This window comes from Lottia gigantea (genome assembly GCF_000327385.1).
Source record: "Lottia gigantea unplaced genomic scaffold LOTGIsca_60, whole genome shotgun sequence".
In the NCBI taxonomy this organism is placed as follows: Eukaryota; Metazoa; Mollusca; class Gastropoda; family Lottiidae; genus Lottia; species Lottia gigantea.
In genome coordinates this window covers 695,185-709,076 of record NW_008710050.1, presented here as the reverse complement: position 1 = coordinate 709,076, position 13,892 = coordinate 695,185, and the positions used below count along the sequence as shown (strand labels likewise).

Here is a 13,892-nt window from a genome sequence, read left to right as displayed (position 1 = left end):
TTTTGTTTTGAGGCAGAAAAAATAGTAATTGAAACTATAGACTAGCATTGTGTATTACTATTTACAATACCTTTATATAATGACAAGTGTAGGTGTGTATAGGTACCTGTAGGTGTGTATAGGTACCTGTGGGTGTGTATAGGTAACTGTAGGTGTGTATAGATATCTGTAGGTGTGTATAGGTAACTGTAGGTGTGTATAGGTAACTGTAGGTGTGTATATCTATCTGTAGGTGTGTATAGGTATCTGTAGGTGTGTATATCTATCTGTAGGTGTGTATAGGTACCTGTGGGTGTGTATAGGTAACTGTAGGTGTGTATAGATATCTGTAGGTGTGTATAGGTAACTGTAGGTGTGTATAGGTAACTGTAGGTGTGTATATCTATCTGTAGGTGTGTATAGGTATCTGTAGGTGTGTATATCTATCTGTAGGTGTGTATATCTATCTGTAGGTGTGTATAGGTATCTGTAGGTGTGTATATCTATCTGTAGGTGTGTATAGATATCTCAGAGTTATCATTATATTCATTTATGTTTGACTTTAGTGAAATAAAAAGTATATGTAACCCTGGACTGTCGTGTTTATATCATTAATCGTCCAAAGACGAATAAATTAACCTACCTAGGATTTGCAATTAAAGACTTAAAATTTTACTAATCGGCTAATTTACCATGCGGTCAAAATGTGATCCATTTTCCTCTCTATATCGTTATTCCTAACTTACTAACACTGACTACATCAATTATCAAGACGACCTATTGTTTCTCAAACCTATTGTTTTATTAAACAAAATAAAATAATATCATAAAATATATTCCTACCTTGAATTTGAAATTACGAATTAAAATCTTGCTTATCGTCTAATTTACCACGTAGTCTGAAATGCGCTTCATATTTCTCCTATGTTCTGTTATTCCTCGAGTTTCTCAAACCTATAAGTTTTCTATCGCTCTGTTTATTTAACACAATTCAAATAATATTCTATATTCATATATAATTGTTGAATAATATTAATTCCAGGCTTATATTGATTATTTTCAAATTCATTGTGACATTATTTATGCTTTGTGAAGTTTCCTATTTATCAAATGATATTTTAATAATGTTCAAAGTGAAGTCCACGATAGAAAAAGTATCAACGATTTTCGCTGAAAATGTGTAATGTTATGTGCTATAGTATATGTATATCACCCAGGGATTAGGGTGATTGAAAGAAACAGGTTACTATTCAATGAAAGGCACCTGTACAGCTAGAGAAAGGACATGAACGTTGTCAGGTTGGAAAGAATAATGAATAATGAATAGATTTTGACAAGACTAGAATACTAGAATTATTGTGAACGGGGAAAGACTTGACTATTTTGGGTTCTGTCACCTCTGGAAATATCTTCAATATTTACCCCCATCCACCTTTCGCCCTACACTACAATATATGCCATGACATGTTGCGTTTGCAAGCAAGGCAAGCTCCCAGTGACTTTTCTACGAGGATGATGGAATGGAATGCTCCAACCCCACCCTCAAGAATTGGGGCATGTCTCATTTTCATTTTAAATTTCTATTATTATTGTTCATAGACAAAAAATTGTCTGTGAGCCCCTCTTGATAATTCCATGGCCGCTACTTGGCCCCACCATATAATAATTCATCGAGGCGCCAGTGATACTCGCCCTATCTTTTAGGAATCTTCACATGGAATCAGGTCCGTAGCCACGGGGAGGGGCATACACCAAAAATGTGTTAATGTACTGTTCAGTTATCTGATATTGTATTGATTGAACGGTTAAATGAAATATTGATACACGTCGATAACATCACAGTCTGTACTGTCGTCTGCTATTGAAAAAAATCTGATAACTATCTTAACAAGTTAATTTCTAGCCCTCTGAAAGTTATACCTGTCGAGGTAGATGGAGTTTGTATTATTTTTAGTGTCGCTAACCAATGAGAACAAGTCGCTTCTTACGATATGGATTTTTTAATCATTTTTCCCACTGAAACGATCATCATCCCCAACTAGAAGAAGAAGTATCGCCAGCAGGGCAGGGATTGCCTACATTTAGAACATAACTCCGAGTTGGGTTGTCAAATCGGCACCCCTTTGTCTCTAAACATCGGAATAAGATTTCCAAGCGGCGCTCACATGAACACCTCCCCCACCCCCGGGAAACAAACCATAGCTTGATAAAATATATTTCGTTTTATTTTACTTTCCATGTAGACTCATTGTTGTCAATTTTTATTTAATTTGTCAAATTTATCAGATTTAGATTTTTGAATAAAGGTTAGGACTTATATATTGATTTGTAACATCTAGAAAATGCCTGAGGGTGGGCCAAAAATGATAGGTGTCCCTCCAAAGCGATCCAAGTGGCCAAACCCCTTGAGGCCGGAAATCTGGAGATCAAGCCAATGGATTTCAGATGGCTGGAGATGAATTTACAGGGCTGAATTTTCACTTCAAAGAAGACTTGAGGGAGACAAGACTATGCCCCAATTGCCCACCCCTTAAATAAATACGCCTCTGCTTTGTAAAGCATCCGAATTCGTGAATTTGTTGTATTTCAATCTATTCTACAAATCAGCTCAATGTTGAAAGTTAAATCATCTCATAAAACAATCAAGAGATACAAAATCAAAGTCATTTCACAACCGAGCCACCATACTCTATCTAGTATTAAAGGGAATTAACTCGATTGAGTAGTAAATCCAACATGGCGGCGTCCAGTAAAGTTAAAACACGTGTTGGTGAAAATATCGAGCTAGGATTTGTAGAAGAGGTCGACAGTGAGTGTTTGTTGAGTTATCAGTTTCCTAGTAAAGTCGGTGGACTGCCGGCGTGGTTGTCATTAAAACCATTACCGTGTTTAGACGAGTTACAATGTAGAAAGTGTGACGAGCCAACTGTGTTTTTACTACAAGTTTATGCACCACGTGACCACAGTGAATTGACATTTCATAGAACGATTTTTATCTTTATTTGTAGAAACCCCGCGTGCTGTCAACCGAATAATAATGATAATTTGAGAGTTTTCAGATCACATCTTGCACGTATTAATGATTTTTATAGCCCAGAGCCGCCAACGGATGCTGTTACTGCGAGTACGAGTGCGGATAAGCGCCCACATGCACGCGATTATCAGACATTGTGCGTGATATGCGGCGCGCCTGGTCCTAAAACCTGCAGTCGCTGCCATAAAACGTCCTACTGTAGCAAACTGCATCAAACTATAGATTGGAAAGCCATTCATAAAACTATTTGTAAGGATGATGGGGGTGGGGACACGGCGTCCGGTGAAACAGTCCTAACTTTCAAACACCCGAACGTTCTGTTTCCCGAATTTGAACTTGTGACAGAAAAAGAGGATTTTCAGGCAACCAAAGTCAAAAGCAACGAGGACAAAATGAAAGAATATCGGGAATTTTTGTCCTCGGATTCGGCTAAAGACATAGATGATAGTTTGAACCCAGAAGAATTGGACAAAATGGCTACAAAATCATCTGAAGATGATGAACAATTTCAGGCATTTAAAGATCGTATCCGACACGAACCCGAACAAGTATTGCGGTTCGATCGCGGCGGAGAACCGTTATGGATATCAGCATCGAACACACCTAGCGAGATTCCGACGTGTTCGTGTGGTAGTTCTAGACAGTTTGAATTTCAGGTGTTACCCCAGTTGTTGTGTCAGCTGGATGTAGACAGTGTAGGGGAGAGTCTAGATTGGGGGGTAATGGCGGTGTATACCTGTAGTCAGGATTGTGATATAGGAAATAAATACCAGGAAGAATTCATCTGGAAACAAGATCTTGTCAAAACTGATTAAATGTTTTAGATAAATATATTACTATCTATTTTGTCTTTCTGTGCTAGGTATAAAGCCGAAATGACAGGCACAGGCATCATAATTTTTCTTTTCCTTGGGGAGGATTCAAACCCACGGCACCTAATCGCCTATCAGACGACAATCCAACTCGCTACTGATTGAGCCATGAATGACAGTGTTCCAACCCAGCGCAAATTTTTCGGGCAAAAATCTCATAACTAGGTTAGAAATTCAGGCAGATATCTAGATAGATAGAAATCTCTGATATTTCGCCCCCCCCCCCCCCCTCCTCGGATGTAAACGTGGCTCCGCTACTGCGCACTGCGTCAAAGGGACCCTATAGAAGTTTTCAGAAAGTGACGAGCCATATAGTAATTAATTAGACTATTACAAGGAAGGCCCGTAGCCAGACTTCAATGGCAATGGTGTATAGTGGTTAGTTGCATTGATGGAATTGGTTAGTTGTCAAATTTTTTCAGGGCGACAATCCTTTTTTGGAGGAGCATTGCCCCCCACCCCCACCCTGTAACTACGGGAATGTTTTTAGGTTCGACTATGTTTAACTATTATGACAGACTATTAATTTTCCGAAGATGCGGATGGAAAAACACTTCTAACATCGCTTTATGTGTGTAATTAATCTAAGATCTATTTCTTTACTATCTGTACTTACTGGTCCATTACACAATTTTATGACAGGGAAAAATACTCAACTATTTTGACAATTATTTATTTTCATATTAGACGTCGGAAACTGAAATAGTGTCTTAACGTGCTTCTAATCTACGATAGGAAGTCTTCATGCATTATGCATGGATCCTTTCATCGATATGCAAATTTCTGGTTTTTATTGGCGGGAAAAGGTGCAATATAATCTCGATCAATAGATATAGTCGAGGTTATCAAGAATGATCTATAGATAAACTGACCTTTAAGACTAGGTCATCCAGACACAGGTTAATTAGACTGAATAATATTCCAGTGAAGTGTTTTATTATTCATTTCTGACTTTAGATTGCATGGTGTTTGTTTTATATACAACTGTCTACGTTCTTTATATTAACTTTTTCATGATCTATGGCTGAAAATAATTACTTTATTAAAAACTACGATAAGACGAGAGAGAGGGTAGGGTAATACGGGCGGGGTATGTTCAATCCAGAATCCAGCTTGCTCTTTTACCGAAGTCGATATCATAGCTCAATATTTTAATGGTTTAAAAACGATCAGTGGCCAGAATTGATCGTCAAGGGGTTAACCATTTTTTCGGGGGGTGGGGGAGGAGAGGTCGATGCCTCCTGTAGCTACGGGGATGTTTTACTGGACACTTTATCTACGTCCCTGATAAATCTTCAACTAAAGGTAACACACACCTCAGTGAATAATGGAGTTTTACGTCCTACTATTCTGCACCAAGCCATTATGCTGGTAATTTTCTTAAATTTAACTCACCAATTTAACAACAATCATGAAATAGCTGAAAATTTCAAAAACTGTTGAAATTTTGTAATCTTACCTTTCATGACGTCATTAAAACCTTGAGAATTTCCGTTTTTATAGCGATTAAATCATTGCCCTTTTTCAGTTTGCTTGTTCACTAAATATACACTTCAGTCTTAATGTTGAAATACACTTGTCACTTTCTCCAATAGATCAATAAAAACAATACGCGAGATCACAGTTCTTGCTGCACTTTCAACATTTTCAACTTTATCAACGGGAAATTAATTCTAGTTTTCATGTTTCGTTTCATAACATTTCAATTCGATTTCTGGTTTGTAAGAAACCACTATGTAATCTAAACCCGAACGCTATGTAATTGACGTTCCGATATAAGCACTATCATTTACATATCATTTTTAATAGCTCTCCGTCTCGAATACTTGTTTTTCATTAAAAAACACAAAGAGTTTTGTTGAATTTCATTAGAGATGATTACAAGCACCGTCTAGGACTAGGTTATATGAAATCTTTATGATCTATTGGCCCTCTGTTTGAAATTAATTTTATGGCTTGGAAACGTCTAGTCATTCTGACGGGGCATCAAATACAGACGCAAGCTACTCAACGAAATCTACCATTCATCATCGAGACAGATTCTGCCTTATGGAAACTGTCGAGAATTGTTGGACTCCAGAGTCAACCCTATACGTATATTTCAGGAAATAACATTACACATTACTATACATGTATTATCAATTGTTGGGTTTAATAACTCATGACATTCCCATGAATTTCATATAAAAAAATGAAATGAATCGAGTTTTACGTCCTACTTTTCTGCACCATGTGGGCTAATGAAGGCAGGCAACGCAGTGTGCAATGATGAAAATTTTGCCAGGACAGGGGTATTAACCTGCTTAAACTGTTTTTCGATTTCCAACTGTCGAGGGATCTTAAACGTGTACGACCTGTAGCACACTCGGCCTCGGTTTATTGTTTCATCAGAACGACTAGACGCTTTTCAACCTAAGAATGTTAAAGATGATTACATAACAAAACAAGTTACATAACGACAGTGTTATCCTTCACTGAATTCTTGTTCACGATTATTAGATTATCAGTAACTTTTAACGTTTAGCGACATTATTCTTATAAAGGGATATTGTAGTCGAATTTTACCCGTATTGTAGATATAGTTTTGGGTCAGTTTGTAGGCCAAGGGAACTGGGTTTTTTTTAAAGATTGAAACGTCAATTAAAAGGAAATAAACATTATTTATTTTCCCTGATTCTGCACAATGCCATAATCGTTCAAATATATATCATGTCTCCACTAGTTTGACACCGCCGCCCTAAAATTGTTTGAAAAAATTGCATTTTGCGGTTCTGTTTGATCCACCTAAAAGTTTGATATCTTCAGTATTTAAATGCCTAGCAACCTTGACAAATCTGCAGAAATGATTTAAGGATACTCCGTTGTCATCTTATGTTTCTACTCGTTTATGTTTTGTCGAGTGTTAGAGATCATATTTGGAGGAATGTATCCCTTTACCTTCGATTTCTCATCAATCTCAATCAAATTGAGTAATGTATTAATCTTGTTTATAAATTACCAGGAAGGAAAAACTCCAGAATCATCGAGCCGCGTCCACTGATAGAATTATTCACTAATACCCAATCAGGCGATTTATTCGTTTGTAATCGATAATATCATTAAAGCTTTGGCTATAAACTGAACGACTGGACAATTTGCAAGGTATAAACTCGACCAATGCCGGAACTTAATCCTGGACCTTCAGGTTAGCGAGCAAACGTCTAACTCACCGAGTTACAATGGGGAACCGGACTGAAGGTATATTGGTATATGCCGAGATTGAATCCTGGACCTTCAGGTTAGCGAGCAAACGTCTAACTCACCGAGTTACAATGGGGAACCGGACTGAAGGTATATTGGTATATGCCGGGACTTAATCCTGGACCTTCAGGTTAGCGAGCAAACGTCTAACTCACCGAGTTACAATGGGGAACCGGACTGAAGGTATATTGGTATATGCCGAGATTGAATCCTGGACCTTCAGGTTAGCGAGCAAGTGTCTAACTCACTGAGCCACCGCCAGAAGACCAAAAGAGGTAAACATGAATCAACAATAACGGTGTTGTGGAATAGATAACATGTTTTGTCTCATGAATGATGATTATTTTGAACTGAACGAAGATTTCTCCCTACGACTATTTCTATTAACGATATTACGAGTTAGAAGACCCCTGACATTTGTCAGAAAGTAATGCTAGTGATGAATATAGATCAAGCAAGAACGATAGTTCTATTCTACGACGCTGTTTCTGTTTTCATCAGTCCAATGAGGTGACATATACTCGTTTTCTTCCTCATAAATGATGTTCTTACAAGTTCTTGATAAGTTTGGTCTTGATAAGTTTGGTCTTGATAAGTTTGGTCTTGCATCACTCTCGAATGGATATTTTGAAGTGCCGTTAGCACCACTCAAATCATACAATTGTCCTGCAACTTTCGTTTTGGCAAAAACACATTCCAAGCTTTTAATATTCCGGAAAGAAATATCGGCAAAAACTTGTGATTGCCTGAAGGCTGACATTGATTATCATTGAAAGTAAACGGATTGCTATTAACGATAATATTTACTTCGATGACAAGAATAGTCTCGTAGCTCTGGGCAAATATTTTGGTGAAATCGTACAAAAGGTGGATTCTGTATTTAGTAATGTAAACGAAGAATATATTGGGATGGTATTGATGAGTTGAAAGTCCTAGTGTTTGATGATAGATAGCACTGTTTAGTTTGGGAATGACAATATGGCGAATTGAAAAGAATTCACACTGTGAAATAGAATTGTTCGATATTACGAGTGCTCTCTGATTCGCACTGTTAGATAGCTTTAATATTGAATCGAAGAGAATATTTTAAAGTTTAACCGATTAAGAGGTATTCAATATCAACTAAGATTCTCTCACGACATCAGAATAAAATAACAGAACATCAGTTTTTGGCCTAGAAGGCTGTTAGAAAGGGCGTCAATGTTCAATAACCCAGTCCAAAGTGACATCAGACCCCGGGGGCCACAAAACTTTTTCCATACTTATAAAGCTGAGATTTTACTCAAATTTGAAGCAGCTATTACAGGTGAATAACTAGTTGTTTCAAGAAAAAAATTAACCGATGTATTTCGAAGTGCACAATGTTTCTTCAAATTTTACCCTTTTAGAGGGGTAACCTATTATGAATTTGAGTAAAACTGAGCTGAGCTTGAGAAATGTTTCGTGGCCCTGGGGGGGCAGGTATTTCAGAAGATTGTTAAGGGGCTTACTCAATGTCACACGATATTAAAACCAGCCTATTGTCACTTTCAAAACATGAATATTCTCTGGTTTCGATCAATATCTTGCATACAGTATATTCCATGGTAGCGCGACGATACTACATCTTTCTTTGGATTTATATTGTTTGTACCCATTGTACTTCGACGATGGTCTTTGTGTGAACATTGAAAGAAAGAAGAAAACTGTCATTTATCCGAAATCACAATTCTTCACTGATATCTACAAGCTAGCAAAAACCAATGAGGTAAACATACAAAGCGTCCAATAACCATGATGGATCAAATGAATAACCAAGACAGGTTTCTGCAGCAAAAAACACCCCTGGTACTGCGACGATGATTTGATCTCACACTAAAAGAATAACACTATCACCGTGTTTAGATATTCTGTAATGAAGAACTATATTATTATACCAATATATCAATATGTCCCAGTTTTAATTCACCTTCATGGTCAATATCATCAACAAACCCAGTGATTATAATACATTGAACTTATTTTATTTACAAATTGTAGGCCGTGGTTGCTTGTAATGTGGATACAATATTCATTTGAGGTCGGTTACCTATCACTAATGTAGAAATTGGCAGAAGAAAATACACGAGGTAAGGCATCAGACATGATTGTCTTGGCATGGGTTATTTTTAAAAATTCTCCAGGGGAGGAGCCCCAACTTACTTAAGTTCGCGGGCCCCCATTCATCTGGTTGAGCCGTGGACTGAAGCATTTATCCCGCACATAGTCATCAAATAGGATACCATATCGTGATCTCTATGATCTAATCTAACAATCTGATCTCTGTGATCTAATCAAACAATCTGTCACTGTCAACTCCCACGATTATATCAATGATTATAATATATATAATATCTGCAGTGTGTTTTAATATGCATTATCAATTATATCATAATGAATAAAACTATACATAAAAAAATGACGTTTACATCCATCATATTGGCCTATTATATTATTTCTATAGATGAATTGGTAATTCATAATGCCAAGGATGATGGTATTTTATTACAGATCACAACTTGTAGGTGGTGAGATCTTTTTGGGACGTACCTAGTAGGTATGAAACATTTTAAACCCTAAATTTGATGACACGTGTAAACGTGCATCTAAGAATCTGATAAGTATGAGGATTCTGGTTGAAATTAAACGTCTAAACTCTTTCTTATAGCCCGGTCACACCGGACTGCGACAATTTCAGAATTTATGGCGACTAGAAATGTAATTGGTCGCCGGCAAACGGGAAAAAACACCATAAAAAGTCCCTTAAAGGGACAGATGCGCCATTTTGGGTGATTGATTTCGGTCTCAAAAATATGTAAATAGTCTTCAGAAGTACTAAACATGTACGAAAATCGCATAATTCCTTTAAAAATAAATCAAACTAGGAATTTTACTCACTATTTCTATATATATCTTATCTATATATCACAGAGTATCTTAAATTGACGAATCGTCATTTTAACATTCAAACGCGGATAATTCTAGATACACATGGATTTGAAGGCTGAAATTTCGACGGTGAACTGTGAACACTATTACTGATTAGCTTAGCTAAAAACATTACGTTTCTGAGACTAAATTATTATTGGTAAAAAAGAATGGCACATCTGCTCCTTTAAATTTACAAATTCTACAGCAGTGGTACGGTGTCTGACGCTTCCTTCTCGCCTATACCACACTGATAGCGACCTAAACATGCTCTGAGCTCATTTTCTGTCGCCATAGCAGGTCAGTGAGGACGCCTACCGACGTGACGAGTCAATGATACATCTTTATGTATATAAACAACAGGGTATACAACCGGGGACATACAATGGTCAGAGACTCGGACTATATATTGGTCAGTGATTGACCGTATTCAAATTAACGTGAAGTCATTCTTCTCACGGTAACCAAATAGCACTGATTCTGAACGGCTTGTTAAAGCTACGCTATGCAATCGTGAACTATTCTTTCAATAAAAGCCGTCCTTCTCTATCCACAGGTGCCACCTAAATCAAATCTATCATTCGAATTATTATTCGGTTATAAAGATCTGAGAAGATTTCATCAAGGCAACCTGGAGAACAGTTGGTCAGGGCGTTGGAAACTTTCCAGGTCGTCATTTGCTTAACGAAAACTAAATCACTTGAAATACAAAAGATTCATAGATGTTGACAATCACCAGCGAAATAACTCAGTCATATATCATGGTGGGTTGTCGTTTGCTCGTGGGTGGCGAATGGGTGCCTTGATTTCAAATCCACCTCGAGTTAAGAAGAATTCTGATTCCAACACAAGTGCTTTCGAAAGTCGGTACGGGTAAATCACCACCAAATTACTATTGTTTAATACCAAGAAGAATCTGACAAAGATTAGCTTTAAGATGAAGAAATCGACGAGTGTGAGAAGTAGATCAGAAGTTAGTCTGGAAACTAGACAGAACAGAAATACAGATTCCTGGGAATTATTGACGTCTGTTTCACCAGGATAAAACTGGTACAGATCAGAATTACATCAAATAAGATTATCCTCAAATTCTTGAATCTTAAATCATCAAAACTTCCGACCATATACTGACAAACGGCCATGCAGAAATGATTATTCGTAATACACAGTTATTGAGGGTAAAACTAGTTAAGATCACAACTATATCAAATAATATAATAGAATCTTAAATCATTATAACTTCTCTTCAAATCACAGAGACGCACACGACAAATATTCATGCAGACAATTATTATTCGTAATACACAGTTATTAAGGGTAAAACTACTTCAGATCAGTATTATTATATAAAAAAAGAATGTAATAAAATTCTGTAATCTTAATTTGTCGTATAAATTCCTACCAAATCACAAAGACATACTGACAAACAGCCATTGCCGAAGATTGTAAATCATAATACATTATTTAATGATAAATGTGATGTATCAGATTGATAGTGTGGTAAATAGCCCCAGCCTACTAGATACATTATTCCTTTTTGACTCCATTGTCTTCAACATTAACGGACGAAAAAAACATGTACATCACCATATTTAGCCGAGAAAATATGGTTTGCACATCCGGGTACAATCTAAAACATAAACATAATCAATCTAGTTTTGCACTAAATATTACATTGTAACTATATATCCTATATTTGAAAGATTAACGTATACTATTTGTGTTTATGTTTTTAGTTGAACAAGGAAGTGCATACTTTCTTTGTCTGACTATACGAGTATACTTATAAACAGAGTCACAAACAAGCACTGAAATCACAGAAAATTTTGCCTATGTGTTTATTACCCTTTACTCGATCACAGAATATAATAAACAGTTTATGTTTAGAAACGTTTCCAAATTTATATAGCTAATGGAGATCATTTCAAAGTTTTAAACCGCAATTATGTAAACTTTCTTGACTGGAGTGTGGAATTTACAATATGTAGATTAGTTCATTCAGTTTGTATGTGAACTCTCAAAAGTCTTGAGTTAATACTAAAACCAAACTCTGTTTATTCTAATATTAATAATTTGTCAACAAAGGAAATGCCTGTTAAGAGGAAAGGTAAACAGTTTTAAATAAACCCTTCGTTTACCTCTTGATTATTGTATAATTGACGTGGATGTAGTTTACATAAATCACTTAAACTAGGCCACCCACCCAGCTACATTGTCTTCAAGTTATGAGTTAGGTATAGCACCTTTAAACATTAGCCCCACCCCCAATACCAAAACGGTATCTGTGGTTTCTATTAGAACGGTTTGTGAAAGTCTAGCGACCTTGAATAAGCCATCTTCACTCCTAATATTACTGTCGACCCCGCTGTAAATGGGTACGGATAATTCAATGTCAAGAACCAGCTGGTAGAAAGGATCACTGAGAACCTAGGTTGTTATCTTACTTGTTTTTAGTAAAAACTGGTGACAGCTTCAGTAATAGAACCACGAATCGAAACACTCAGATTTGCACTAATGCCGTTGTCCTGGAAAAATTTCACTCTGCATGGCGTTGTCCGTCTTCATTAGCCCACATAGGACGTAACACTCCATTCATTTCATACCCCCCTCCAACCCCACCGTCTTTTTTAAAGTTATACCCACATCTATATCAATGATAGTGTGAACATAGTAAACCTGAAAGTAAGTAGGGTCAGAATCCTCAAGTTTTAAACTAACGTCATTCTTCAGAATGTGAGACAATAATAAGTGAGAAAATCGGCACCAAGTTACTGATAGGTTTTAGCCTGGAGTGATCTGATCTATTGACATTAGATACTTGATGATCAAATATCAAATAGTCGCTATTATCTAGGCTGTTTACCGACGTCAAGTGTTCGAGATTCTAATTCATTTCAGTTTCATACCGACCATAGACCATAGTATATTGGCGACAGGAATCTTTATTCTACTATGGAACTAGGGCAGGCTTTCCAAAACCAGACATTAAGAATAATGTATATAATCCAAATAATTCCATTACCACTTGATGGTATTATCTCCATTGCAATCTGACATGTTTTCTACTATATTACCGTTCAAATGACATTATTTCCAACCAATCAAAGTGTGAATTGTAGGACGAATTATGACCTATTGGATAGCGAAACCCACAGAGAAACAATCTCTAGGGGTGAGCGTCTGACAACCAGTCCTTCCACGCCCTAAAGGTACAGGTATTTGATTAGATAGTCTTGATTAATCAGTCTATTGACGGTGTGTAAACAATGTGATACAAGTATAAAGAGAAATAGATCTATGATGATATTACTATAAGTTATTATAGTCTATGTCAATAACCATTCTATAGCTTATATATGGTCATACATGAAATGGTAGATCATAGCTCAATGTAACAATCTACCTTTGACTTAGCTATCTCAAAGCTAATTTTTTATTTGTAGCTTTTATTGTAAAATAAGAGAAAAGGTGATAATTAATCTATATATATGGATTAAGTTGTATTTTTGTATCGTTATTTTCAGGGCATGAATTATCTATATCAATATTAGTTTAGCTATTTCAAAGCCAATTTCATCTTTATAGTTTGTTTATGGCAATAACGACAGATTATAATTTATATATGGATTATTAAAGTTGAATAGTTTGTATCGTTTTTTTCAGGCATAAATTATTTACTCACTGCTTGTAGTTGAAATATATCAATATTACCTTTGGTTTAGATATTTCTAAGCTAAATTTATCTTTGTAGTGTCTATCTATCATAATATATAAAAAAACAAAATGAAAAATACAACAGATTAATATATGGAAGTTATTTT

At 36.2% G+C, this 13,892-nt stretch overlaps 1 protein-coding gene across 1 annotated transcript; it reads left to right on the top strand.

Annotated features, from left to right (window-relative positions):
* Positions 1–2,715: 2,715 nt before the first annotated feature.
* LOTGIDRAFT_220203 (hypothetical protein) lies at positions 2,716–3,843 on the top strand (the record flags this gene model as incomplete). Its single annotated transcript, XM_009064101.1, has 1 exon — positions 2,716–3,843. One exon carries the CDS (start codon positions 2,716–2,718, stop codon positions 3,826–3,828), a length of 1,113 nt encoding a protein of 370 aa, XP_009062349.1. The 3' UTR covers positions 3,829–3,843.
* Between the last annotated feature and the right edge of the window lie 10,049 nt (positions 3,844–13,892).